Source organism: Acanthaster planci, linkage group LG02, assembly GCF_054643075.1.
Source record: "Acanthaster planci isolate LZ-2023a linkage group LG02, COTS_SCS, whole genome shotgun sequence".
NCBI classification, from domain to species: domain Eukaryota; kingdom Metazoa; phylum Echinodermata; class Asteroidea; order Valvatida; family Acanthasteridae; genus Acanthaster; species Acanthaster planci.
Window position 1 is genome coordinate 17,691,903 of NC_141778.1, and position 25,851 is coordinate 17,717,753.

The window sequence follows — 25,851 nt, forward strand, 5'->3', positions numbered from 1 at the left end:
CGCGAAAGAGGGCTCCCTCACGTATACACAGAAGTAATTTACTACACACACAAAGCACATGTGTATCTTGGCTACGGCTGGGAGTAACACACAAGCCTATGGCGAATGACTGAATGACTTCAGCCGTTAGCTAGCGGCTTGCCAAGTTGTACGCGTTAGTTTGCAGCCGCAGCCGAGTAATGGGTACAAAAAGAGAAGAAAGTGCGCTAGGCATATAGGTCGATAGCAATCCCTCATGACATGATGAGTGCAGTTATTACAAACATGGCGGTTTTCGGGAGAACAGAGTTACACAGTAACGGGATGGCACACATGTGGCTTACCCTCGCCCTGAGCATTCTACAACTACTTCCCACTCACCTCGACACAGTTAAAGCACATGGGCAAGGTGAGGACTGTTTTTGATCCTGTCTGTGTGGTAAAAGGGGGCGAAAATTTGGAGCGAAAATTGTAGTATTTTGTGCCCCATCTCGCGGAACTCAGATAGGCCTACATGACAGACTGCACGTAAAATCTTCCGTGCACATATTATGAACGGTTTCGGGTCGATTAACGTGCACGCGATCGATACACTGTTGCCAACCATCGAGTTTGCCTTTTGCTTCAGAAACTTTATATTTTTCAACTTACCGTCAGAAGATAATTTTCAGTTTAAGCATAAACTTCTTTGTTAAAAATGGCCAAAATATAATCTTAGGTTGTTTATGAATATCAGGATTTTGTGTTTGTTTACATTTTGTCAATGATGAGATGGACATTGTATTAGTTGTCACTCTACTGACATGATAACAGAGAGACTTTTTTGCCTTGTGGTTGGCCTGGTCTGGATGACTTGCATCAAGCATTTAAAATTTGGGGTTAGATATTTGATAAATAAGATTTTCAATCAAATGTTTCTTTACCATTTAATTTTTAACAGCATTTGTGCAGACAGACTTCAGCGAACTACCCCATTTTGTCGAGGAAGTTACTCTAAACAAGGTACATTTTTGCTGTCATACAAACACCAAGATATCCTTATAGTTAGGACACCCCTGCCCTACATAATTATGTTGTTGAAAATTAGACTCATATATTTTCAGTTGCTTACAAAGTGTGCAAACTGTATGAGGCCAAAATTACCTTAAGTTTAACCATTTCAGGAAGTCTTTTGCACAGCTTGGGGGAAGGAGAAATTGTTACCAAGTGGGACAGTTGAAGCTATTCATATGTTAATATAAACATGTACATGTATGTGTATTATTTCTACAGCATAGTCTTTGTCACTTGAAAAATTGCTTTTCTCAAGGGCCTCAATTAAACTTTAATACAAAAGAAGATTAATCAAATTAAAAGCTGGTAATTAGACCGATACTGATATTTAGAATTAGTTACTGGTAAATAAGCAATTGCAATTCTTCAACTGATAAATATTATTTTATTATTTATCATTTCTCTTGGAATCAGTTTACAAATTTCACTATGTTCTTGATATAGTTGTGTACAAAGTCATTAAATAGAGTACTTTTGAAATTTGCTATTTTAATAATACTTTACGAAACTAAATGGACCAAATTACAGATAATTCAAAATAGCATATCTTCGTGTTATTACTAAATGTCAAGCCTTGTATTTTTAAAAAAGTACAAATTTTGTTATTGTTATTAAATGGGAAAGGCTTCACTGTGTTATATTTGTGTTCTTTTCTCTGTTCAGGGTGATCTTACAAACCAGGGTCTAAACACACATGATAAAAAGTAAGTACAGATTTTGTTACTGTTATTTTGAAAGTGGCTTCACAGAAGAAAAAAAGTTGTTTAAGGTTTTTGCCTTTGGCTGGCTGTTTTTTGAACATCCATAAGTGAGTGTGAATTTATGAGAAATAAAAACTTTCAAGAAACATGGTTTGGCCAAAAAGTATACTTCCTGTGGAATCATGTTGAGAAGAAACTTTTAAAATTGTTAATGACCGTTTTATGTTATTAACTGTGAATCTACATGTACACATTCATCTCTCAAGTAGGAGTTGTCATGATGACTTTAGTATTAAACAGTTAAGGTGACTGAGTCGTTGTTGCGCTTGGCTCCTATCAAACTTTTTGCCAAGCATTTACACTGTTATTGTTGAGAAGCTGTGACTCCAGGATGTAAATTTTTCTCACCATGATATTTTGCGGCGATTTGCGTTCAAAGGTTGCTCTTTTGTCAATGACTTGCGGGAGCCAAAAACACTAGAACTGAGTAGATACGTTTATGAGGATTTGATGTTTGTCTCAGCTGCTAGGTGCTAATAAAGGGCAAAGTGCAGGTTTTTTATCATGTGAAGTAATTAATTAATGAAGACACTACGGCACACAAATACAAGTACATGTAATTTTAACCATGTATGATACATGTATGAAGGGAGTTACGTGACTGGTTAGGAAATTTGAAGTGCTTACACTAATATCGGTTGCTTTAATATCCTTTCTTAGTTTAGGGGGGGCAAACAATATTTCATGCCCATTGTTCACCGTAGCTTCTAATCCAGCACAGTAAAATCAGCAATTAGACAAGTTCAGAAGTATTTGTAAATGAAAACATTGTTTAGTAGAAATTTGATATATTCTTTGAGTTTCATATTGAAAGCGAGTAGATGACAGCATCAGTGTTATCACAAACTGTTAAGTGCTGTTATGTTTCTGGCATGTTTAGCCAGTGTGAACAATCATGTTTCCTTTTGAAATGAAGTGGACAGGATAAAATATGTAACATGATCCACACTCGACGTGCACATTTGTGTATTTTGTCTCATGTGGGTGCGCACAGACTTTGTAGACTCAAAGTACCTGGCAGGGTATGAACATGAAGTTTAAAATACAAACAAGGTATGGCCGACTGCCTATTCTTACAAACACTTGACAGCAGCTAGTTACAAATAGTGGTGAACTGTGGATGTGCCTTTTTTTTGCGCATGGGAACTTTAGCCCTCATTGTTGGCTAGCCTTGGCCCTGCCTTTTGATATTTTCATGCAAATACTTTTCTGTGGGTATGAGCCAAAGAGACCGCCCTCTGAATTTGCCAAGGATTTGCTGCTGGGGCTGAACATTGTGGGGGCTATGCTTCAGTACACAGGAGTGAACCTGCCGTTGAAATATTGTTGGCGATACTGATTTTTTCGTAGTCAATTTTTTTTTACCTAGAAATATCACCGATTCAACCATAAACATCCACAAATTGTGCCAGATTAAAACTCCAAGGTACTGTAAATATAAACACGTAAACAATATGGCTTGGAAAAATGGCGTAACCTGATAAAAATGTCTGCAAATAATTCTAATTTCCTGGAAAAATCAAGCCCCATTTCTTTCCCATGGCATTGGCACCGGGAACCCCATGGAAACTGTCCGTTAACATGACATCCCATGGAAATGTGGGAGTTTACCACCTTAAAGTGGTCTAACGAGGTAATCCAGATTACATACACGTAATGCACCTGGATTGTTCAACATCCATTCAGAAGGATTTTGCCGAAGACTGGAGGATTAATTAGCTACTGCAGCATGTACATTATGTGTAAATTACAGGTCTTAGATGGTCCAAGAGTGAACCAATCACAGGTTATCTTTTACTGCATAGTTTTTAAATTTTGATAACCTTTAGGTTAAATCAATAACCCATGAGCAGATCAACGAGACAAGCTTCAGCTTACTCAGAATTGCAAAAATGAAAGAAACGGTGATCGGTTTTTCTGCATAACAAAATGTGTTTGTGCATAGAAGCATTTCTTTGTCAAATTAGCAATTTGTGCTAAGGAAGAATTTATGTACATGTAGCATGAAACTTCAACAAAGTGATTGGCTACCACACAACATAATTCACCTCTGCTCTCTCTTCACTCAAGTCCTCGTCAGTTTTGCACGTTGGACAAGGCATCTCCACATTCAGGCCTGACAAAAAGAGGAATTAAAGAGAAACCAAAACTTTCTGCAAAACACAACTTGTTATTGCATATCTTGCAGGAATGTTTTCATACATATTTGGATTTATGAGGAGAACAGTTTCCTCCACTGCAATTTGACAAGGTATTACAGTCAGCACTAGTCAAGTCTTCACAAAGAACAGGTTTGGAGTATAAAAACCCCAAACTGCCCTACTCTAAACTACATGTATGGTACTCCATCCTCAGCTTCTGGCTTGTAATGTATTTCACTTTACTTCACATGCATGTACTAGTACATATGTACAGTGTACATGTACATGTACTTGCTATTATTCATTTGTGCCCAATTGGTCAGTATCCATTTCGATGAGTCATTATTAATTATTATGATGTTTAGGCCTGTTATCCGGTATATGTAACTGTGCCCTTGGAATGAAAACAAAATTTGGAGCAGATGTTTGTGATGCTGTTATAATTTATTCAGATGTGTCATTAATCTTGATGATAGCAAAAACCACAACTTCAGAGTACAGGTACATGTACATGTACTGATACTGATGCAATACTTTGCATTTAACTGTGTTTGTTTACTGAGCATTTCCCTGACAGTGAGCAAGTGAACTCTGAACTATCCTTAAAGGGAGTATAGTGGGTGTGTTGAGGGTAGGCACCAGATTGGTCAGTTGGTGTGACAGTTCAGGGATCAGCTACAAATTCATAGCATTTTCATTTGAACAGGTCATTGAACATGTACATGTATGCAACACATGTATTGAAGTACGGGTACCTAGAGTATGAATGTGTACTGTTTACCGCTCTTGTTAAGACTACATGTCACAGTCATAGTTAATAAGTGCCTTTTCCTCTGTGCACAAATTTGCAGAATGTGAAGCCAAATAAAAATCAATTTTTGTTCGCCAGGTTACTTGTCGTTTTGAATGCATGGCTTAATTCAGCTTTTGTGCATTAAGGCTCTTATGTAATAGCCTTTATTAATCAGGCATTGAGGTTTATCAACTCTGTACTGTAGTTATGCTGTACCCATAGATTTGTAACTTGGGCTGTTGGAAACATGTCGTGGCTGTAGATCCTATGCTTTTGTTGGTGCTATTTCTTACACTTTGGAAATAAAAATATAATGTTTGTACGTTTTCCTCCCTGTCAAAGCCCATAAGGAGAGAGAAATTTAGGATTTAAAGTGACCTCTGTCTTGCAGAAGTGTAACAGATTATAGAGCACATGTGCAGTATTGCGAATGAAAGTTAAAATGAATTTGGATGGGAAATGAACGAAAATGAATTCCCTGGGTAGAGCAACGGTATGTGTTAAATTCAGATTGCAATATACAATGTATATGTACTGTGTAGGTTTGCAGCAATGCCTGATTGCCAACACTTGTAACTAGGCTAATATTTAATGCCCAGCATACTGTAGCTCTGCACATGTACATGTATACATGTGCCAGTAGTCAGTACATTTTGTGCATGAGGGATATGAAGGTTTGAAAACCCCTTTTTTTGCTCCTTACACAGGAGCACTGCAACACCTGGCCACCAGGGTTGTGACCTGGTTAACACAATAAGTTTGGCAGTTTCAAGTATTCAATCCATTATGTTCCCCCCCCCAGCTTCCAAACAAGGAACAAAGAGGGGGAGGTGGGGGTGAAGAGTGGAAAACCACAGGGTATTCGTTGTGCCAAAATCCAGGGGCCCTTTCTTGTTGAATAGGGGGACGCAGTTGCCATATTAGGGATGTTTACCTACAAAGTCCATTGTCTTGCTTTGTGCATGCTACTACTAGATTTTAAGGATTTGGGCCACTGCAGATATTCGGGGATACTGGCCAATAAGTACTCATTGTGCATAAATGACAATCTGCAACCAGCTTGTTTATAAAAACAAAAAAAAAATAATGGTGTTTATACTCATTCAATCCAAACATTCATTTATACAAAAACAACCAGGCTATGTGTTTGTTAATCGTTTATCATATATTGATTTCCGAATGACAGTTTGTTGATATCAGAACGGGCATCATTGAGCCCATTTTTAGGCATTGAGTAGTTAAATTAAAAATAATTCATTACAATATACAAATGTCTGTAGTGATACAGTGCTTACAGGAGTGTGCATGTACATATACTGTACATTTACTGCAGGCGTGTAATATACATCTATATGGATAAACATCTAGAAATAATAATGTGCCATTGGTTTTCCGCACAGTGATGTATATCACAGAATTGAGCAAGGTTTCTTCCAAAAAATTCAAGGGAGTGTACATGTAAGTTGTAGAGCTGTAGGGCTCTATGATGGTATAGTACAGTACTGTACTGTACCTTTGCAGACTTCCAGACTTAAATTCTCTTTACTGCTCATTGAGAAATTGCCAAACAATCTCGTAGGGTCTGTATCTGAAGTTGTAAGGTTGGATACTTCATGCTGTTCTGTACTCTAGAATTTGTTCATTTATGTCTTCAAGAAGTACTTTTCAGTGTGACCCAGTTCTGCTACCGGTAATTGATCTTGAAAAGGGAACTAAATATCATCAAAATACAATTATTTGAACTACAAAGAAAGGATGCTACCAGTAGGTAGCAGGACCCTGTGCTATGAAAGGAAAAGTGTTTTGGTTTTTAGTTGCTTTAGAAAGAGAAAACAGAACATCTTATTTTGATGTACCGTACATGTGTACGGTACTGCTGTCACCTAGTTTGCTATCTCGAAAAAAATGGAGATAGCCACTACATGAATTTTGATGGAAAATATCAAGGGTGCTGAATCATTTGCATCGTGCAAGAATCCTCTATTCAACCACTTGAGAGGGAAATAAAGGAGGTACTGGTAACCAGCCAAAATTATCATGCTTTCTATATTCCGAGTGACTGGTTCCCCGCATCATTTTGCTCAGGGCATAAATATGGCTATTAAAGCAGCAGTTAGCTCTGCATGAAGCCGATGGCACTTTATATGCACTTGAACTTTCAAGGAGCATCAAGTCCCTTGTAAAATAATGCCCCCCAGGCTTTTTAGCCTTTCTCAATCAAACCAGTCCTGCAAAATCCTCCAGAGTCTTCCAGGGAGGGATAATCAAAAGTTGGGTGTGTGTTTTTTTCTTCTTACTGTCTTCTTCACTTCAGTGAAAAAAATGAAACTAAACAAATGAAACCAAAAACAAAACAAACAAAACAAAAACAAAATGCAGTGGTTTACATGTGTGTGAGGATACCGGTACATTCCCCAGTAAACGCCCTCAATGATACATGTAGACCGCTGTCATTCTGTTTCAATATTGTAGCTTTTGCCTATCAGTGGTTGGTAAAACTATGACTGGCCATTGGTACAAAAGAATAATAAGAATAATTCATAAGGTGTTAAATTAAATCACAAAGTACACATGTGGCTATTAAAACACACCCTGCTGCTAATTACTATGTTGTAAATGAAAGTGCATTGTGCCGGGACCAACTTGCATTTTGAAGCAAAATCTTGGCTAACCAAGGATGAACTTTCTGCAAAATGGCTGGCAATTTTTGCGAATATTATTATTATCGTTAAACTACACTTCTATAGTGCCCTCATCCCAATGGGCCGTAAGGCGTTTTACAATGTATATGAATAAAAATGACAGTCATATTAATACATTAAAAATACAGCTACAAATGAAGATTTTGATTTTTTTAGTCCAACCCGTTGTTTTTTGATGGAAATATGAATTGCTGAAATCAACCGGATAACTTGGCAAGGCAGGATCCTGTTAAAGGGCGTGTCGTGGCGTGATACACACTGGTGCATAATTGAGTTATTTTGGCATTAAATGAAGTGCTGTTGCCCGTCTTCTGCAGTAAGCCAGTGGATGCTTATGATACTTGTTACTGAAACAGGAAATATACAGTTTAACCAATTTCCTTCATTTGACAACGGCTTTTGGCCTTGTGGTTCCTATGTGTATAAGTACTGAATGATGTTTGTGGGTGATACAAATACTTTCAGGGTATGAATGGACAGTTCAACCCATGAATTCACCATACCTGTGTTTTTGAGCTTGCCAGGTGCTGACTACTGTGAACAACTCCAACAAACTACAGTGTAACAGTTTTGAATGCATACAGTGCATACAACCCTAATCCCCTAGGGTGTATGTAAAATCATATTAAAATGGGAGGAATTTGGACTGAAGCATGCCCTTGTATGGGCATAGTTTGAACAGTGAGCTACATTGTACACTGTACCGGTACGTGAGTTTCATGTGGACAGTACTTACAAAATAGCAAATGAGAAATGTACAGGTGCATACATTTTCACTGATGCACATGTACATGTAGGGTGTGCCTCAAACATGTATGCTACAATGTAAATGTACAAAGTACTGGTGGTAAGTTCAGCCATAGAGAGGCTCAACTTACATGTAGAAGCGACTCTGTCAGTGTAGTGCACATTATAAATTAACAGTGCATGTGGTGTAGTGTTTGCACACATGTACATGTGCACGTACCTGAAAAGCCTACAGTGAACATGTACATCATTGAGAGAATTGTAGCATGAATACCAGTGCACTGAAAATGCAGGTCTATATTGCACAGCTTGCCAAGTGATGAAGAGCCCTGTGTTTTGAAAGGTTAATTGCTCATTAGCAGCAAAATCAAAAGTCAGGGTATTTAGTGGCGGGGATGTCAGACATATCCCATCTCTCAGTGTCTGATTGGCAGTGCTGGCATGATTCTGCTATCAGGACTACCCAGTGTAATTCTACACAGTAGAAAACTGAATCCATGGACATGTCAAATCCTTCTGTGCCGGGATACTACTACAACCGACATCATGCCAACAGGGAAGTGTCGTGTTTAAATGCTCAGTTACATGCAAACTGGATTAGTATGTACATGCAGTTGGAGTGTCAACAGTAGGATGTGCAGGGTGCAGTGAAGGAAATAGGCTCCATTCATCTGAGGCTTTCACTGGCTATTTGTGTCAGTTGTAAAGAGAGCAAAGTAAACACTTGCCTTTACTCAGTATGTCATTGATTGTTCCCTGACATCGTGCACGTTATGCCGTATACCACGTATACAGTCTACCAGTAAACCATGCAGAAAAATATAACATGTAGTGCATGGCTAATATGTATGCGTCCATGCACAAACGGAGTGAGATTTTTTTTCTCTTACGTGAACAAACCCCATGACATTAAGCAGGTGACGCACCTGCCATAAATGTGCTCTCACCAAGGACTGTTGAATACTGAGTGATTTGTCACATAATACAGAATCTGAACATTCTACGTTTCACCAAGTTTGAATACAATGATGAATGCAATTAATTTGTCTTAGTTCTACTAGAAAGATGTTGTTTTTTTGTCCTCATTTCTTATTCAGTGGCAGACGAAACCTGTACCCCTGGTATTTTTTTTTTCAAATGTACTGAAGAAAGAGTTGATCCTGGGATACAGGTGTCACTATACACAATGCGCGTAGTTTAAATTGCAGTTTGAAAATGTCTCTTCTCAAAAGTTCAGGCAGATTTGTTGTTTTCTTTGTGGAAGACTACCCTGAAGTTTGATTTTTATTCATATTACATTTTGCTGATTTCCTCCACATTTGTTTTTTTAAGGACACCCACTACTCGTATAGTCATTTTCAAAGAGACCACTAAAATAACACAAAGTGATCTTGACAGCCTTGTCAGTACAGTCTGCAGGGTATGCCAGAAGCTTCAATCATGGCAGTAATTGGTATTGTTACCACTCTGAGCTGTGACCATGATTGTCCAATTTGACTGATTATTCTTCACAATTTGAGCATATATTTTCATGGTCAGTGTGCCAACTGATATCTCATGCGCCAGTAAATGTAGGTCTAGGTCATTGATGTACATGTAGCAATACATGTACATGCACGTGTGTGATGCTGCGTTTCACAGTAGTGGTCAAACAGTGAACTTGCACATGTATGATGGACATTGGAGGGGTAATACATCGACATACATGTACATGTGCAAGGAACAAACTCTCTATACTATAAGTGTATATACATGTAGATTAATGTAAAAATTATGTACCGTTTGCTCTGGATTTCCAAAAAATGTACATGTACCGCATATGAACGATGTACCTTCCCAAGTGTTACAGTATGTTGATGTGTTAATTTACTGTGTACCGGTATTTTTGTACAGTACATGTGCACATCTAGTTTCCAACGCTCACGTACTGTATATATTTCAAACCCTGATTGGGTAGGTGGATATGTTTATGTTAGGGCTTGGTTGCCTTCGGTGCAATTTTACAAACAATATAAATCTGTACTCATTAAGTCTGAGAGCTGCTTTGACGAGAACAAAACAACAAGAACCAAATAAGCACCCCAGCAAACACCTCGACAAACACACGAGTAAACCTCCCAAAAAGCAGAACCCCCGCCCCCAAAGAAAAACCCTGTACATGAAGTCTTCATTAGGGCTATGCTGAATATCCAAATATTCGATCGATTATCAAATATTCAAATACTATTTTCCAAATTTGAATATTCAGATGCAAAATTCATGAAAAGGGAGAATTTTCTGTAGTTTTAAATGAGAAAAAATGCACTATGGAGGCTTGTTTAAAGCAGCTTCAAATGAAAAGCGACAGAATGATATATCTTACAACAATTCAAAAAGTATTATTCATTAAAAATTTCAAAGGAATAGAATTTTTCAATAGGGCAAGAAGTATTGTTTGTCTGGTAAATTTTGCTGGGGATACTCCTAGACATGAGAAGCTATTGTAGTGATTATAATGTACAATTTTGTGTGTTAATGGAACTGATGATGTATGTGGTTTGTTCATCAACAGTCTGCTGGTTGGTATGACCAAATATTTGGATATTTGATTGAATTGAAGGTCGAATATTCAAATAGTGAATTATTCAAATTGACTCAGCCCTAGTCTTCATCCTAAGGATGCTAAAACCTTTCGCTCATTAGTTGAGATTGTCAGAATTGAACTGTTGGTCTGTACTGAATACTGGCAGACTGCACGTACAATCAGTGGCATACTGTGGTCTCTGAAAGGGCAGATTGTTCATACACGTAGGATTATTGTTAATGCATGGGAATTGAAATGTTTGTATTCTGTGGGTGCAGTCTTTCAGTTTTAATATGACTACACTGAGTTGCTCCATTGTTTTGTAAATCACAAATGTTGAGGTACAGGTTGCTGCATGGAAAGAGGAACAACTGTTCCACACACCAAATACACAATTTACAGCAAACAGCAATTCTGAATAAGCCATTTGCGAGTTAAATTTGTATAAAGTCTGGCACACAGAGTTATCTGATTGCACATAAACATAACGATTTGAATTCACCCGACTAAATACACTGTTGCTATACCTCATGATTCGGGGCAAGTTTTCTGGAAAACGATGACAATGCAGACTGCAGCTCTGATTCGTCTTTCTGTGTGCCGGTAGTAATTGTACAGTGAACGAACCAGTACACATACGGTACATTTAACGTATGTTTAGTTGTCTCCCTTTTATGCTGGCCAGGAAGTTTTTGAGGAACACCAGATTGTGTTGAGAGCTGGGGCCAATTTCATGGAGCTGCTTGAGCAAGGAAATTTGCTTGAGCAAAAAAATCTTGCTTAATAAACAATGGTTACCAGCTTAAACTCTGTTCTATGTGATTGTCATGCTAACCAAAAGACAGGTAAATAACCATTCCAAAACAATATACATCACAAGAAGTTTTAGCTGGTAACCTGATTTGTGAAGCAAGATTTTTTCAACAAATTTTTCACTTAAGCAGCTCAATGAAATTGGCCCCTGTACAGAGAATGGATAATAAGGTCAATGTTGATCTTGTTTGAAGGAGGTGAAGCAGCACTGATTAACCAGGAAGGTTTTTTGTGTAGCAGTTCAACTGTAGATGTTTAATTGATTTTTTGTAATTTTTTTCTTTTATTTGGAGAGAGACTTCGATGCAGGATTTGCCTTTAATTTGACTTGCCAACGCACATGTACCTGACATCCACAGAAAAATGCTGGCACTTGGTCCACACATGGCAGATGTGATTATCCTGATTAAGGAGACTTTGAAATGGTTCATTGCTTTCTTGCCTCAGCATTTTACATGTACATACATATGTACATGAATCTAGCCATCTGCCTGCAGAAATAATTAGCACATGCATAAATACATGTACATGATGTACAGGTTTATGCACCGACACATGTACATGTACATGTGTGTACATTTGAGATCTATGCTTGAATCTACGTGCTTGGCTCTTCTTTCCCCCCCCCTCATTTTCATGAGTGCACCGTATATTTATTTGTCTTGATGCCTGCCCCGATGGCCAGAGTGTACAAACTGAAAGGAAAATAAAATGATTTATCGTCTGGTAATATTTTTAAAAGCATACGCCCCCTCCTTTATGCACACAACCTTCTTTCAATGGCTCTAGGCTACCTGCGTGTGGGCATGTTGTTCCAAAGGATGAGATTTTTACGAAAAAATCATGTATTTGCAGAGCGCTGTGGCTCAGTCGCGTTGAAAGCATGCAGAAGTTTGCTTTGGCATTTTTTTGGTGACACCATGTACGAGTAGTCAAATGCGCTTATTCAAGGTTCCGTAGTCGTCCATCAGTCAATCAGCAGTTATTCCTCACATGCTCAAAATTTTCCTAATGTGAAATGTACAATGTGAAATGCATAATGGGAAATGCACAATGTGAAATGTGAAATGCACAATATGAAATGCACTTATGTATGTTTTCCGTACATGTGCTGTACATGTACCGGTATACAAGTACAGTGTAATATGGTAATGTACATTCACAGCCCAGAGCACTCAAACCTTAGAGTGTGGAAACTGAAATAGGATTTAAAACCCAAATTATTTAATTGCTAATAATTTTCATCATGCACAGTATATGTACATCAGGTCTGCAGTAATTTTGAGGACACTTTGTTTTACATTTTAACCTCCTTAAACATTTACTGGTGAGCTGTACCCACATGTATGTACATGTACAGTACCAGTTTTTACGTATGTGCGCTGTACACATAACCTGCACGTTGTACATTTACATGTACATGTACATGTGTATACACCATACATGTACATTTTAGAATTTACTACAGGTAATTGTGCTGTGGTATTGGTCATGTTCAATGTTGCTCTTAAATTAAAAACAAGGTACTGGTACATGTACGGTAAGTACAGATATCAAAACATCATCAAAATGCTCATTTAGTCACCTACATGTACATGTAGTAGCCCTGATTTTTGACAGGCATCATTTTGCATGCTTAGAATCCTACTGTTGTAGCCACCCGTAGTCTACTTGTTGGTTGTAGGCCAAATGCTCTTGTGATCAATATGATACTGGGATATTGTGGTGCAATGCTGGGAGGCACAGGCATCGTCCCTTAATTACCTTGTGAGGCAAGCACTAGCGTGAGGGGCGACGCATGTACAAAATGGTACTACTCCCCCAAAACTATACTGGCACAATTACCGGTGCATGCACATTTTGAAGAGGCTTTCTCTATTAGCGCACTTGCATTATTAATAACCAAAAAGGGTCTCTGAAGTCCTTTTTTTGAAACACAAACCTTTGCAATGAACCTTTGTGTCTCTGTAGACCTCATTTTTAGTATTTGTTTGCATACTTTAAATGGTGTTTTGCTGCCTGTTTGCTTTTCATGCTAACACGGCTAATGAGTATTTCCATATTCACGAGCAAAACTTTGATAATCTCAGACAAAAACCTCATTAGTTTGTGCGCAAAAAATTCCTGAATTTTGTATAGAAGGTGCTAGCCTTAATGTCCTTGTTTGTAGGGATTCATTGTGTACAGCTCAGGTGCCTGGCAATAAGCAAGCAGGCAACCCTTTCCCAGAAATGTTTTAGTGAGTAAATTCTTGGTTCACAATTTGAACAGAGTGCACTGAACTATATCGAGACTGGATATCATCACAGCATCAGTGCTCTCAGTTGTCAAGTTTTGAATGCTTCTTGTGCACTTTGCCATTACATTTTGATAACCCAAAAGGGAGTCAAATAATTTCATTTACATTATCAAATTATTATTTCACGTATAGTGTAAAGTTATAGAAAAATTCTATCTAGGAAAAATTCATTGCTGCTATCTTTTAGTTCTTTGAGCGAGAAATCATTCAAAAGTGGTAAAAATTTGATGCAATGTGCATGTAGAAACCTCAGTTGTGCATTTATTAGCTACATACTGGTGTGCATGTATGTGTAAATGAACTGTTTTTGAAATTGGCAGTATAATTCCTTGTTCCATTTGCTACGAAAAAAAATGCAAGGAAAAATAACTGTTGAGAGTTTTCGCTGTGAACAGCATGTTGAGATGCATAGTAGAGTGTATAACGTATCGTTTCATGCACATGTACTGGTAGCCAGTACATGCAGTGGAGCTAACATTGGGTACAACTTCGTGTACATGTATGTGTACATTTCCTGTATTGAGTGGAATTGAAAAGGAAGGAAGTGTGTACTTGCACATGCATGGTAGATGGCATGTGTCCGACTTGAAAGCTGCTCCCTTACAACGTGTACTGTAAACTGTTTGTGTAGCATTTAGGCTTCTAGGTATTGAAAAAAATACCGTAGTTGGCTGAAAGTGCCTGAAACATTCCGGGAAAGTACATTAAAATAATTATAGAGTTTTTGGTAGAGATTCAAAATTGTAGACAGTTCACACATACATGTAAGTATCAGGGTTAGTTGTTCCACTGCAGTCAATAGCATGTGGTAAAACTGGTCTCACTGTGTGGAAAATTTGCAGCAAACTTTCAATTGGAGGACTTCTGAAATTCACATTTCTCGATCTGCTTGATTTATTTACAATCTTCAGTAATCCAAACATGGTGCTTTAATCATCAGTGCACACGGAAATGGTGTTTTTTTTCCAAGAGCTGCCATCATAAAGGTGAAACTTATATGCGTTATTGTTGGCAGTAATGCAGTTTTAAAAAACAGTATTAAAAGCCATAGGGCTGAGTCAATTCAAATAGTTCACTATTGAAATATTTGACCTTCAGTTTGATCGAATATCCAAATATTCGGTCTTACCGGCCAGCAGGTTGTTGGTGATTAAACCATATACAAAATCAGTTGCAATAATGCACACAATTGTACATTATAATCACTTTAATAACTTCTCACGTCTAGGAGTATTTCCATCCACGGTTTAGCAAGATTTAGAGACAAACAATACTCCTTGTCCTTTTGAAAATTTCTATTCCTTTTAAATTTTTTTAATGAATATTTTACTTTTTGAGTCGTAACATTTCTGTTGCTTTTCATTTGAGTCTGCTTAAAATAGGTCTCCATAGTGTAATGTTTCTCATTTAAAACAAAAGAAAATTCTTCCTTTTTATGAATTGTGCATTTGAATATTCAGATTCAAAAAATAATATTTAAATACATGTATTCAATAATCGATTGAATATTGGCATATCCGGCACAGCCCTACCGGTATCAAGTGAAGTTTTTTAACCCCTTCATCATGAGTTGGGGAAAAACCCGAAAGGAAAACAGTAAAGCTTCTTTTCAAACTAGGCAGTTTTAGGGGATTGTCACGGTAGGATGTCAGAATTATCAGAATGTAGGTTATGAGAATTCAGCTTTTAGCTGAATGTTTCAGCTTTTTCTGTTTAGATTTTTGTTTTGACCCTGAGTTGCAGGGTTGTGAGAATTCAGTTTTTAGCTGATTTCAGCTTTTTTTGTTTAGATTTTTGTTTCGACCCAGAGTTGCAACTTTTTTGTACACCTGGTCTGCTTTGTACAAAAGTATGGGAACATTTTTACATTTCAGTTTTTTGATAGCTGTTTTTAGCTTTAATGTTAAGTGCCAGTGGCCACTGACGCCCCTGAGAATGTGTCAGAATCTAAGGCTGGATGGTAAAGATGTTGAATTGCCAGGCTTGTTGAATAGGAAAACAACCCTGTGTCTGTATACTGCATTCAAAGACTACGTCTTTTGTAGTAAATACATGAATGGCTTGACTATGGGGATGGAAACCAAGGGAGTAGAGATTCATAATTATTAATCTGTGATAAGAAGGCACTCTGTGATAACAAAGTGGAATAATGTCCAGGTATATGTACATTTACATGTACCGGGTACATTGCATACCACGGTTTCAGTGTGGATCATGGCCGTAAAATCATGGTATGTACATGTACATGTACGCATGTATGTGCATGTTTGCGCGGAAAAACATAGCTTGCTATGATGTTTGGTACGGTATTAAGGGCACAGCATCAGTGGATACTTGTAGCTAAAGGTGCACCCACGGTACAGTGTACATACAGTGCAAACTCATCTTGTACCATATGTGTACTTTCTAACAAAGTATCAACAGGGAGCTTGGGATGAAAATTGAGCCGTGGTTTTTCCTTTAATGGGACAGAATATGAGTGCAGTACTGGTACATTTGTAAAATACATGTAGGTACTGTATATGATGGAAATGTTGACTTCTCTGAGAAAGAACAGGTACATGTACATGTATGGGTACAGGTAACATATCAAAGTTGATGGATTCACTACAGTAAGAATTAACCATATTATACACTATTCTGTAAGTGCAGTATATCCTGTACCTGTGCCAGGTCATTCCGTTATTACACAGACAAAAATGGGTAAGATACATGTACATGTGTGTGAGATTTTTATCTTGGACCTTCAAGCAGAGGATTTGTAATTTTATGCAGGATGAAGGGTACAGTACATGTACATGTATGTGTATGGTACATGGGAAAACTGACTTACTGGTACTCTCTTCCAAGCATATTATGATGAATTAATGTGCCAGTACTATGGTGTGTGGTTTGGCTTATTGATACACGTACACACCGGTAGTTGATTTCATTCATTGCTACTGACGTTATACATGTACATGTATTTACATGTACATGGACAGATCTTTATACTGTACATGATGCTGTTGAACTTTTTGGCCTTAATGCAGTTCATGAATTTGTCATAAATTCATGTACTTGTACCAGTTCAGAGTATTTACTTTTCTATTGAATTGGAATGGTCTGAGCACTGGGTTACTGGTACATGTACATGTAATATCAAGAGCCCTCTAAAATTACATACTCATAGGCTCGCTCTGTATGGAGAATAGACATTTTGCTTGGGAAATGGTGGCTGTGTATATTGTAAGGTCTTGGGTTTTGGGAAGTAGTAAGGTGAGGCGAGTTTTTCTGAAAAGCTTTTATTTTTCGTTGCTGTTTGCTGCCTCGTGCTTATGGGAAATAGAAGCTCCATATTGTTCGGTGAACCTGAACCATGGTAAATGCAGGCACTCCTTGGCCGTGAAAAAAAAAGGATTCTCTGTCGTACCATATTACCTTGTCCTTGGTTGTTGCATCCCCTCCCTGACATCTCCTGAGGCCCAAGTGCCCACCTGTTAGTTGCTGGGTGAGCATGATTGTCATGATTGCCTAGTTGAGTCATATCAAATGTCATCTTGTCTGTCAGGTGTGTGCCAATTTGAAGGCATCTCTGTGACAAACAGAAAAAGCTGTGGGGGCCCCATTTATCTGCTCATTTGACCTCATTGTCAGCCTACATGTACATGCAAGTTTTTGTTTCTTTCTTATTACACGTGTATCATTTAACCCAACCTGCCTAGGCCCTTTACAGAAGATACACCCTCAATCCTTCAAAATCCTCCAACTGTCCCCATTAAAAAATTGGCTACAGCCTCAATCCTCCAAAATTCCCTATAATTTCTCAAATATGTTCTGCGGAGGGGTGCCCACTGCTTCAGTGCTTCAAATTCCTCCAGCAATTCCTCTTTTTATGTTAAGGCAGTGTGAATGGTATCTTGGAGCAGTATGGAGCATTTCACATAGAATGTGGGCAGGAATTTATGCATGGATGAACATAAACAACAAAAAGTCTAACCAACAAATGTGATACAGTACATCCTTCGCAATCAGTAATGTAATTTTGCCGTGTAGCCACAATCCTCCAAAATCCTCCAAACCGCCCAGAGGATTTTGAAGGATTTGGGATGGTAAATCAAAACCTTTTTTAATTACAGACTTAAGTAATCAAACAGCAGAGTTTTGTCCGTTACCGCTGGTTAATCATGCAAGATTTAATCAAGAATGAAAATCAAGTGGTCCATTTTGATTATTTTTTTCACTGTTGAAATTTTTTTAAAAACTAACAATTCATGTCATCTTCTGTATCCTTACAACTACAACTTGTCCTTGTGTTCGTCCCCTTTTGCTCTTGAGCATATTTGAAAGTTTTGGTGCGAAGGTTATCTGTTTCTTGGCAGAAGGGTGTGTTCATTGTAGCCAAAATGGTTTGTATTAATGTGATAAAATGCAACCATTTAATCAATGCACAGATTAATTAACCCTTTCTCCCGAGGGTGTCTGCAAAACCATTTTAAAATTGAAGGATTCAGGACTTGAGAGTTAATCAAATGACAATCATTTTTGCTGACTACTGCCTATCGTACCAAGGTGATTCTGTTTATTTGTACATACATGTATACCTTTTTTGTGTGCTTTAGTCTTTTCCATTTCTCCCTTTCCATCATTGTATCTCTCCAGTATCATAGGATAAGGCCGTATCTCCCTACATTTTTAAAGAGATTTTTTTGGTCCTATCTGCAGCATCAGTGAGCATTATGGCATTCTTTTTAATAATAAAGCTAAAAAATGCACCTGAAGTATTAACATGGAAGTCTACTATCTTTCATGTCTTAGCAGGACCAAAGGTGTGAGTGAGGAGGGCAAGTTATATTTCTAGAAATTCAGTTCGAAAATGAAAACTGTATCTTGCATGATTGGAGGAGTAGAAAGAGGCTCTGTCGGGTACAGAAATGTGCTGATGGGGATTCGAACCTGAGCAGCCAAGAAATGACTGCCCGTATGTGGTCATTTGTGCATACTGCTTGATTTCTTAGTTGAATTTCAAACTGTGTTCTCTCACCAAAGTTTGAATTTATGTAGTCTGTTCAAAATTATACCTACAGGCATCCCCATCTGACCGTGACTAGGAGTATGTTAGTTTGGCCGTTGTTTATTGATAGTCTTGGCTAGTTGCCAGAAATCAGTGTAACTGAATAGTCCTTTCTGTGTCTTACCTCATCATTTTGGCTGCAGGCCAATAGAGGGATCCCAGTACGACGCTTTTAGCGTCGATCTGCGCACTTCCACGTTTGAAAACGAGGCTGTATGTGTCAGCTTCAATTCTTAATACGATCAGACGATTGAAAGTAAGGAGTCAAGACACAAATACATAAAAGTATGTTAAATTCAGACTTTTCAGGCTACAAATTCTTGTGGAAGAGTCTTTCAGGATGACTCGCTACATGTATGTAAAATCAAGAGAAAAAATAACGACAATTTACTGTGAACTAACGTACCTGCGATGGTAGTGTATCTTGTGCAGTGGGCCTGGTTAAAACTGAAGTGGTGTCACACTTACATTGTACGAACGGGATACTGCATTTACTGTGTCAACTTCGCGGGCGCGCAATGAAGTTCAACACAGAGAGCCTCGGTTTTGATGCGGATATGCGCAGACGGCGCTAATGTGAAATCCCTCTATGAGCTGTGGTTTGACAGCTAGACTTTTCTTCCCTATTTATTTAACGTTGCTGCTGCCAATGTCACAACCCAGTAGGCAATGCCATAACTTCAGTTGAACCATATTTAATTGTGTAAGTTCCTCAACAAATTATGACATAAATACTACAGTAATATGGACAGAAACAGCAGTCATAAAAGTCATTGAGTTTAATATACCGGTTATTAAATTGCACCGCTAAGCAATTTTTTGTGTAGTCAACTTTAAGTACATTGCACATCTATACTTCAGAATTCTGGTGTATGTCTGGTGCAAAGTTATGCCAGGTTTTGTGAAATAAGCCGCTGATAATGGAATAAAAGATTCCTCGAAACTGCCCCGGGCAGGGTAGCTCATAAGCCAGAAGAATCCTGTGGAGAAAAGATACCAGTTGTGAGAAGCAGTTACAGTTGGAGAGGTGGGAAGAAAACCCCAGAGGAATATCCTAGGGCTGAGTTGATTCAAATAATTAACTACTTGAATATTTGACCTTCTATTCGATCGAATATCTGAATATTCAGTCTCACCGGCCAGCAGATTGTTGATGATTAAACCTTATACAAAATCAGTTGCAATAATGTACATTAATTGTACATTTTAATCACTGTAATAGCTTCTCATGTCTGGAAATATCTCCAGCCATGATTTAGCAAGATTTAAGAGACGAACAATACTTCTTGCCCTGTTGAAAATTTCTATTCCTTTTAAATTTGTTAATAAATAATTTACTTTTTGAGTAAGCCATAAGAATTCTGTGGCTTTTCTTTTGAATCTGCTTAAACTAGGTTTCCACAGTGCAATTTTTCTCATTTAAAACAAAAGAAAATTCTCCCTTTTTATGAATTTTGCATTTGAATATTCAGATTCAGAAAATACCGGTAGTATTCAAATAATTGATTGAATATTTGGATATTCGGTACAGCCCGAGAGTATTCTGGGAGAAATCCCAGGGAATCGGGAACTGAAAACCCAGTCCGCAACTCTGCATGATGACCCAGCTGGGAATCCAACCTGGGCTGCACAGGTGAAGACAATGCTTGCCAAGGGACAGATGTACATGTACTGTACATTATACTAGTGTGTTGCACGTACAGGCGCTACATGTACATATGTACCAGTACTTACCTGTACATTCTTGAGTGCTTTACAACAAACCCACTGTGAGGTCTCCAAGTTGATGAACTATTAAGCTGAAATTTGTATTCTCTGATGTCGCTGTCAATGGATCAGTGCATTTGATGTGCAATAAAATTGGTACCGTAGCTTCTAGAAATATTGCTGTTACATTAGATTTGCGCCAACTGAAAGTGCGGGTAGTTATTAAGTTAGTAACAAGTGCGTTAATATGTCAAGTACATGTAAGTGTGTAGTACATGATGTGCCCTGTATTGTTTAATTGTGGGGAGAGTGATAGGGCAGTTCTCTTCAGCCATCTTTTGCAATGCACTTGTACAATGTGCATGTGGCTGCAGAATCTACCATACCGTACATGTACGTGTATACATGTGTATGCCAGTATGGGTGTATGGTATGAACCGGTACATGCATTGAAATGTATAAATGTACATGCCCATTATGAATATTTGCATATACATATGCTACGGTAAAATTCTTTAGGTAAAAATTTACATTAAAATCAATTATTAACGTCATTACTGTGGGAGACTGCATAAGTTTACGGGACAGATAGCCAGTCTAGGCGTCATTTCGTCTTCCTTTCAAAAAGTACAGTATACAGGTACTTTTAGAACTCATCACTACATGCAAAAGTGTAAACATTGTATTCGTGTTCAACAAAAATAGGGCACCTTAAACATTGCTCAAAGAAACGTTATTTCTTGAAATAAAGATCTGTCTAAGTCTGTTTCAAGATGTGTGACTAATGTGGGGTTTTATTGGCGGAGAAATAGTGAGGTGACACGTATGTTAATTGGAAGCGCGGAATTTGGTGCAGTTCATGCACTGCAGCTTTTCATCTGGGTTATGTGTGCCATGGATTTTTTATGGCCTCGTTCTGATTTAAAAAGGGGTCATTTCCTCCGGAGCTTGTGGTGAGTAAATGCTTTGTAGGGTTTCTTGTGCCAGTAAGGTTCCTGGGTGGGTGAAATTGAATGAGTTTCACTTGCGTTTAGCTGTAAAAACCTAGGTATTTATACATGTACCTTCATGCTCCGGTCACAATTTCGTTCCATGGCCCACAAACTGTGTACGCTGTACATGCACATGTAGAACACATTAATGCAAGATTTTGCTGTGACTGCACTTGTGTCTTTTCTCGCTATTTTGCACGACCACTTTCGCACTATCTTTGGTTTATACATCTATGTACATTAACGTTTCAGACAACCTAGAACACACCCAGGGATAGTTTAGGGGGGACAAGTCAGCAATAAAGAATTGCAGGCAGTTACGTAATGTGCGGCGTCCTTTCTTCATTGTGCTGCACTGCAAACGCACATGGTCCCAAATAATATTGGAGGTCGACCCCCCCCCTTGCGGCGTACCACTACATTCCTACCATTATTGTGTCTGTGTGCATTTCACAGGTACCGGTAACATCTCATCAGCGAGGTGACAAATTGTATTAATCCTGAAATGACTGTTATCAGTCGTCTTCTTTGACATCAAGGAACAGCGAAACCCCCCTCCCCTCCAAAACAGTCTGTGTGCATGTTACTGTAAATTTACAGGTCATGCTTGTACATTTTCATGTACCGGTACATAAATATGACCATATGTGTACGTGTACCTGGTACTTCAAGGCAGGTCATTTGATACATGTACATGTATCATCGGGTGCCCGGCAGAAGGGCATAAGCACACTAACGCCCTTTCGCTGGGAAGCATAATCACAGCAGAAAAAATATTCGCGGCAAAAGGGCGTAAGAAACATACTCTCTTTATTTAGTAAAAACAGATATATAATTTACTACAAAATCAACCTGGGCTGTACAAAAAGCAACCTTTGAACAACTTATTAAAGGACTTGGGCATTTTTTTTTTCTACTTTTTGCCAAGAAATCTTCATATTTCATTAAAATACAAGAGTTACATACTTCAGCCCTTTTACCAGGAAAAGTTTTTTTGCAGTGATCACGCTTCCAGGCAAAAGGGCCTAAGCGCTGAAGCCCTTCTACTGGGCACACGACGGTATGCACATGTACATATTTGGTACAATTAAACATGTGTAGATGTACTCATGTGGCGGGCAACAGGGTAATATTGTAGTGCTACTACACATGTACGTGTACCTACAGTTGTACATCTACTTACATGCATTGTTACAAGCGGAAATTAATGTGGATTTCATTCACAGGGGTCGGCTGGTAAATCTGATGCCTCAAAAGTCTGGTGATTCTTTATTAGTTTATTTTCGCCTACTGTATAGATCTGATGCCTCATTAGTCAGACGCCTCGTACATGTGAGTCTGAAAATTCGGACTTTTGGGGCGTCGGACTTATGATACACACCCCCATTTACAGACCTGTGTGTCATGATTTGTATAACATGTAGGCCTACCCGGTACATGTAATTGTTCATGATGTACCACCCTTCTGTTCATTCTGTGCAAATTGTACACATGTACCGGTAGGATGAGAGAAACTGAAAAAGCACAATTTTTATGCACCAGCAAGGGAGCAGCTGTCAGCTAAGGTCGAGGTCATGCTTCACCAATGTCCTGTCAAGTGAGCATTGCATGGAGATGCCTTGGTGGCAATTTTGGTTGTGATTTGTGTGGTTAATTATACCGTATGTGTACATGTATCCCAAACAGTCAGACAAGGGTGAGTGATTGTAATCCCATGCATGAAAAATCTAAAAGATTAAAAGATAACACAAAGATGAAAGGACAGCAACATACATCATCTTCCCTTTACCAGTTAACGTCGAATTTTCTAACCTGAAAAAGCTTCTGGGGACTTTCTTTTTTGTACACGTAAATTCTTCAACCTTGCAATTGCGCTTTGACCTAACCAAGCATGACATGTTATTACTCTATGTCAACCACGGAAATGAAAAAATTTTAAACAAGTGTACACGTGATTAAAATTATGTATGTTTACACGTCATCCAGTGGTTAAATGAAGGTCGTTTCGGATACATGTATCTTTTTTTATGTAGCCTGTTCTAATACCCTGGCAAGATTTTACATTTACAGGGAATGTACAGTATGATGAGGAAAACTGTAGGGCTGTAGAGACTTTTATTTGTCCCTACATTTTTGGTTCTCCAGTAAACGCATTTAAATTTATTGACATCAGTTACTCTCTGGGCCTTTCCTTCCTCCGTTACTCCCCCCCCTTTGTCCTTCCTGGCTGCTCTGTTCCAAAATAAAGAAAATACTAGGGACAAGTTTCTTCAGTGTTTACATTGCGTGCCTTCGTGCACCCACACAATTTGGAAAGGTTCCCAGGTGTTCTTTAATTCCATCAAACTTCTTTTACATGAAATGATTGCTCTGGTGAGTCAGGGTCGCTGTTGCCATAAAATGAAATTGACATTTGAACCTGGACAGGTTTTGACTTTTTGTCCCGACTCTGAAAGAAGCACGTGTAAAAACGTTTTGAGGGGAAAGCTCGTTTTCAGTCCTTGTTTGCGAGGCCCTTGGAAACTTTGTTTTGCCGAGTGTCCCGAGGCACAGCCATTCATAGTGTGGTAACGGGAGCATGATGAAAGTTGAATGCACCTCATAGTTGGAGTCCATTTTTCTCTTCACGTGCTGCATGTTTGACTTCTTTGTGCTGGAGTACAAAGGAGTTGGGAGCAGTGTGGGGAAAGTCCTGTATCAAGATGGTGATTTTTTTTTTATTAGATGACATTCTGGGGATATGTACAGTACCATGTAACTTTCTTTGGGAAAATGGTATTACCTGTATGCCTTGTGGAGGCTTCCCTAGGAGAAAATGTTGGACTTTGCTTTCTTTGAAAAAAAAAATCCTCCAGAGCCATGATTTTTTCAAGTCAGGTTTCCCCAGCGTGCTTGTCTTATTGTGAATGCATAAAAGTAATGGAATCCGATTGACCCAAAAGAGAAAGCGGTCAGTCTGTTATATTTTGTCTCATGTCCAAACAGGGTATCCACTGGATGATTGGCTATGGTGGCGTTGTAGTGTGGAAATCCCTCTGTGTGTGGCCAGGAAATAATCTTCGGGGGGAATTTTGAATATTCACCAAAGAAAATTCATGGAAAAATCAGGGAATGTTTTCATGAAGTGCCGGGAACCCTGAAGTGAAATTGCCCCTTCAAAGGCGTAAAGGCTCACCCACACATCAGTAGCCAAGACATACCGGTACATGTACATGTATGTACATGTATCTCATACTGTACATGTCTTAGCCTAGCAAAACGCTCTTGTCAGTGATAAATGTAATTACCGTATTATTTGGTTTTTGTACTTGCATTTTCATGTACATGTATGTACCGGTGAAAATGATTTCTAGGGTAAAATGTCCTGGTACAGTGTACATGTATGTATTTTCGTTATGTAGTAGTATGCTTGTGTTTTTGATTGAGTAACTTTATTCCATTAATTAGCCCATTCATCATTGGAAATATTGCAGCCATTCGGTATTAATATTGAGGGTACATGTATACATCATAGATTGCAATAGCTGGATAACCACAGCTACATGTAAAAGCTTTTTAATTAATCAGATTTACAATTTTTGTTGCTGGATTACATGTATTTAGTTTAACTTACTGTTAAAATAATGCGCGCATTAGTGATCAGAGGGTTATCAAGTCCGTTGTAACACCAGTGCCCTTTGGAACAATCATTGCAATACTGAATAGACACAAAGTGTGTGAGCCATACTTAAGCCATCATAGCCAAGACTGAACCTTGCCCACCCTTTTGTGTAACTTTGAATATTGACACATCATTCATACGGTATATTGTAGTCATAATATTAACTCTTGCACTTTGATAATTGTCTGAAAGGAAGAGAAAAATACTGTGTGATGTTTTGTTAGAAATGGGGCAGACTACAAGGGCGTCATTTTAAGTGGCTGGAGGCGTCCGGGAAGTTTGATCTCTGTAATGCAGCTTCAAAAAAGAATCGTTAATATTGTGCTTACAAATAGTTAACTTGCTGGTTGTGCTTTTTTTTGGGGGGGGAGGGAATTGGAGAGTTGTTTTGCTTGCCTGTTTTGGCCACATTTTATTTGGTGCATGTGGTTTACTCAACCAGATGAGTTTATCAGTTGTTCCACTTGGGAGAAGAGTGACTGTTAAGATGAATAGATCTTCACAGCACCGTGACTCAGATGAACACTTTTTAAATTTTAAATAAAAAGTTATAATTAATCTCATGACTTCAAATTCAACTTGGGTAT

General features: G+C 38.3%; 1 protein-coding gene across 2 annotated transcripts in view; it reads left to right on the forward strand.

Moving 5' to 3' along the window:
- The first annotated feature begins 202 nt into the window (after window positions 1-202).
- Window positions 203-25,851, forward strand: part of tmem131 (transmembrane protein 131) — a 69,298-nt gene continuing 43,649 nt past the window's right edge. The window contains exons 1-3 of one of the 2 annotated variants that reach the window (XM_022244607.2): window positions 203-388; window positions 920-981; window positions 1,696-1,736. In XM_022244607.2, coding sequence (XP_022100299.2) covers window positions 241-388; window positions 920-981; window positions 1,696-1,736 — 251 coding nt within the window. In that variant the 5' untranslated portion in view covers window positions 203-240. The remainder of the gene's footprint in view (window positions 389-919; window positions 982-1,695; window positions 1,737-25,851) is intronic. The other variant, XM_022244608.2, reaches the window with a different exon arrangement.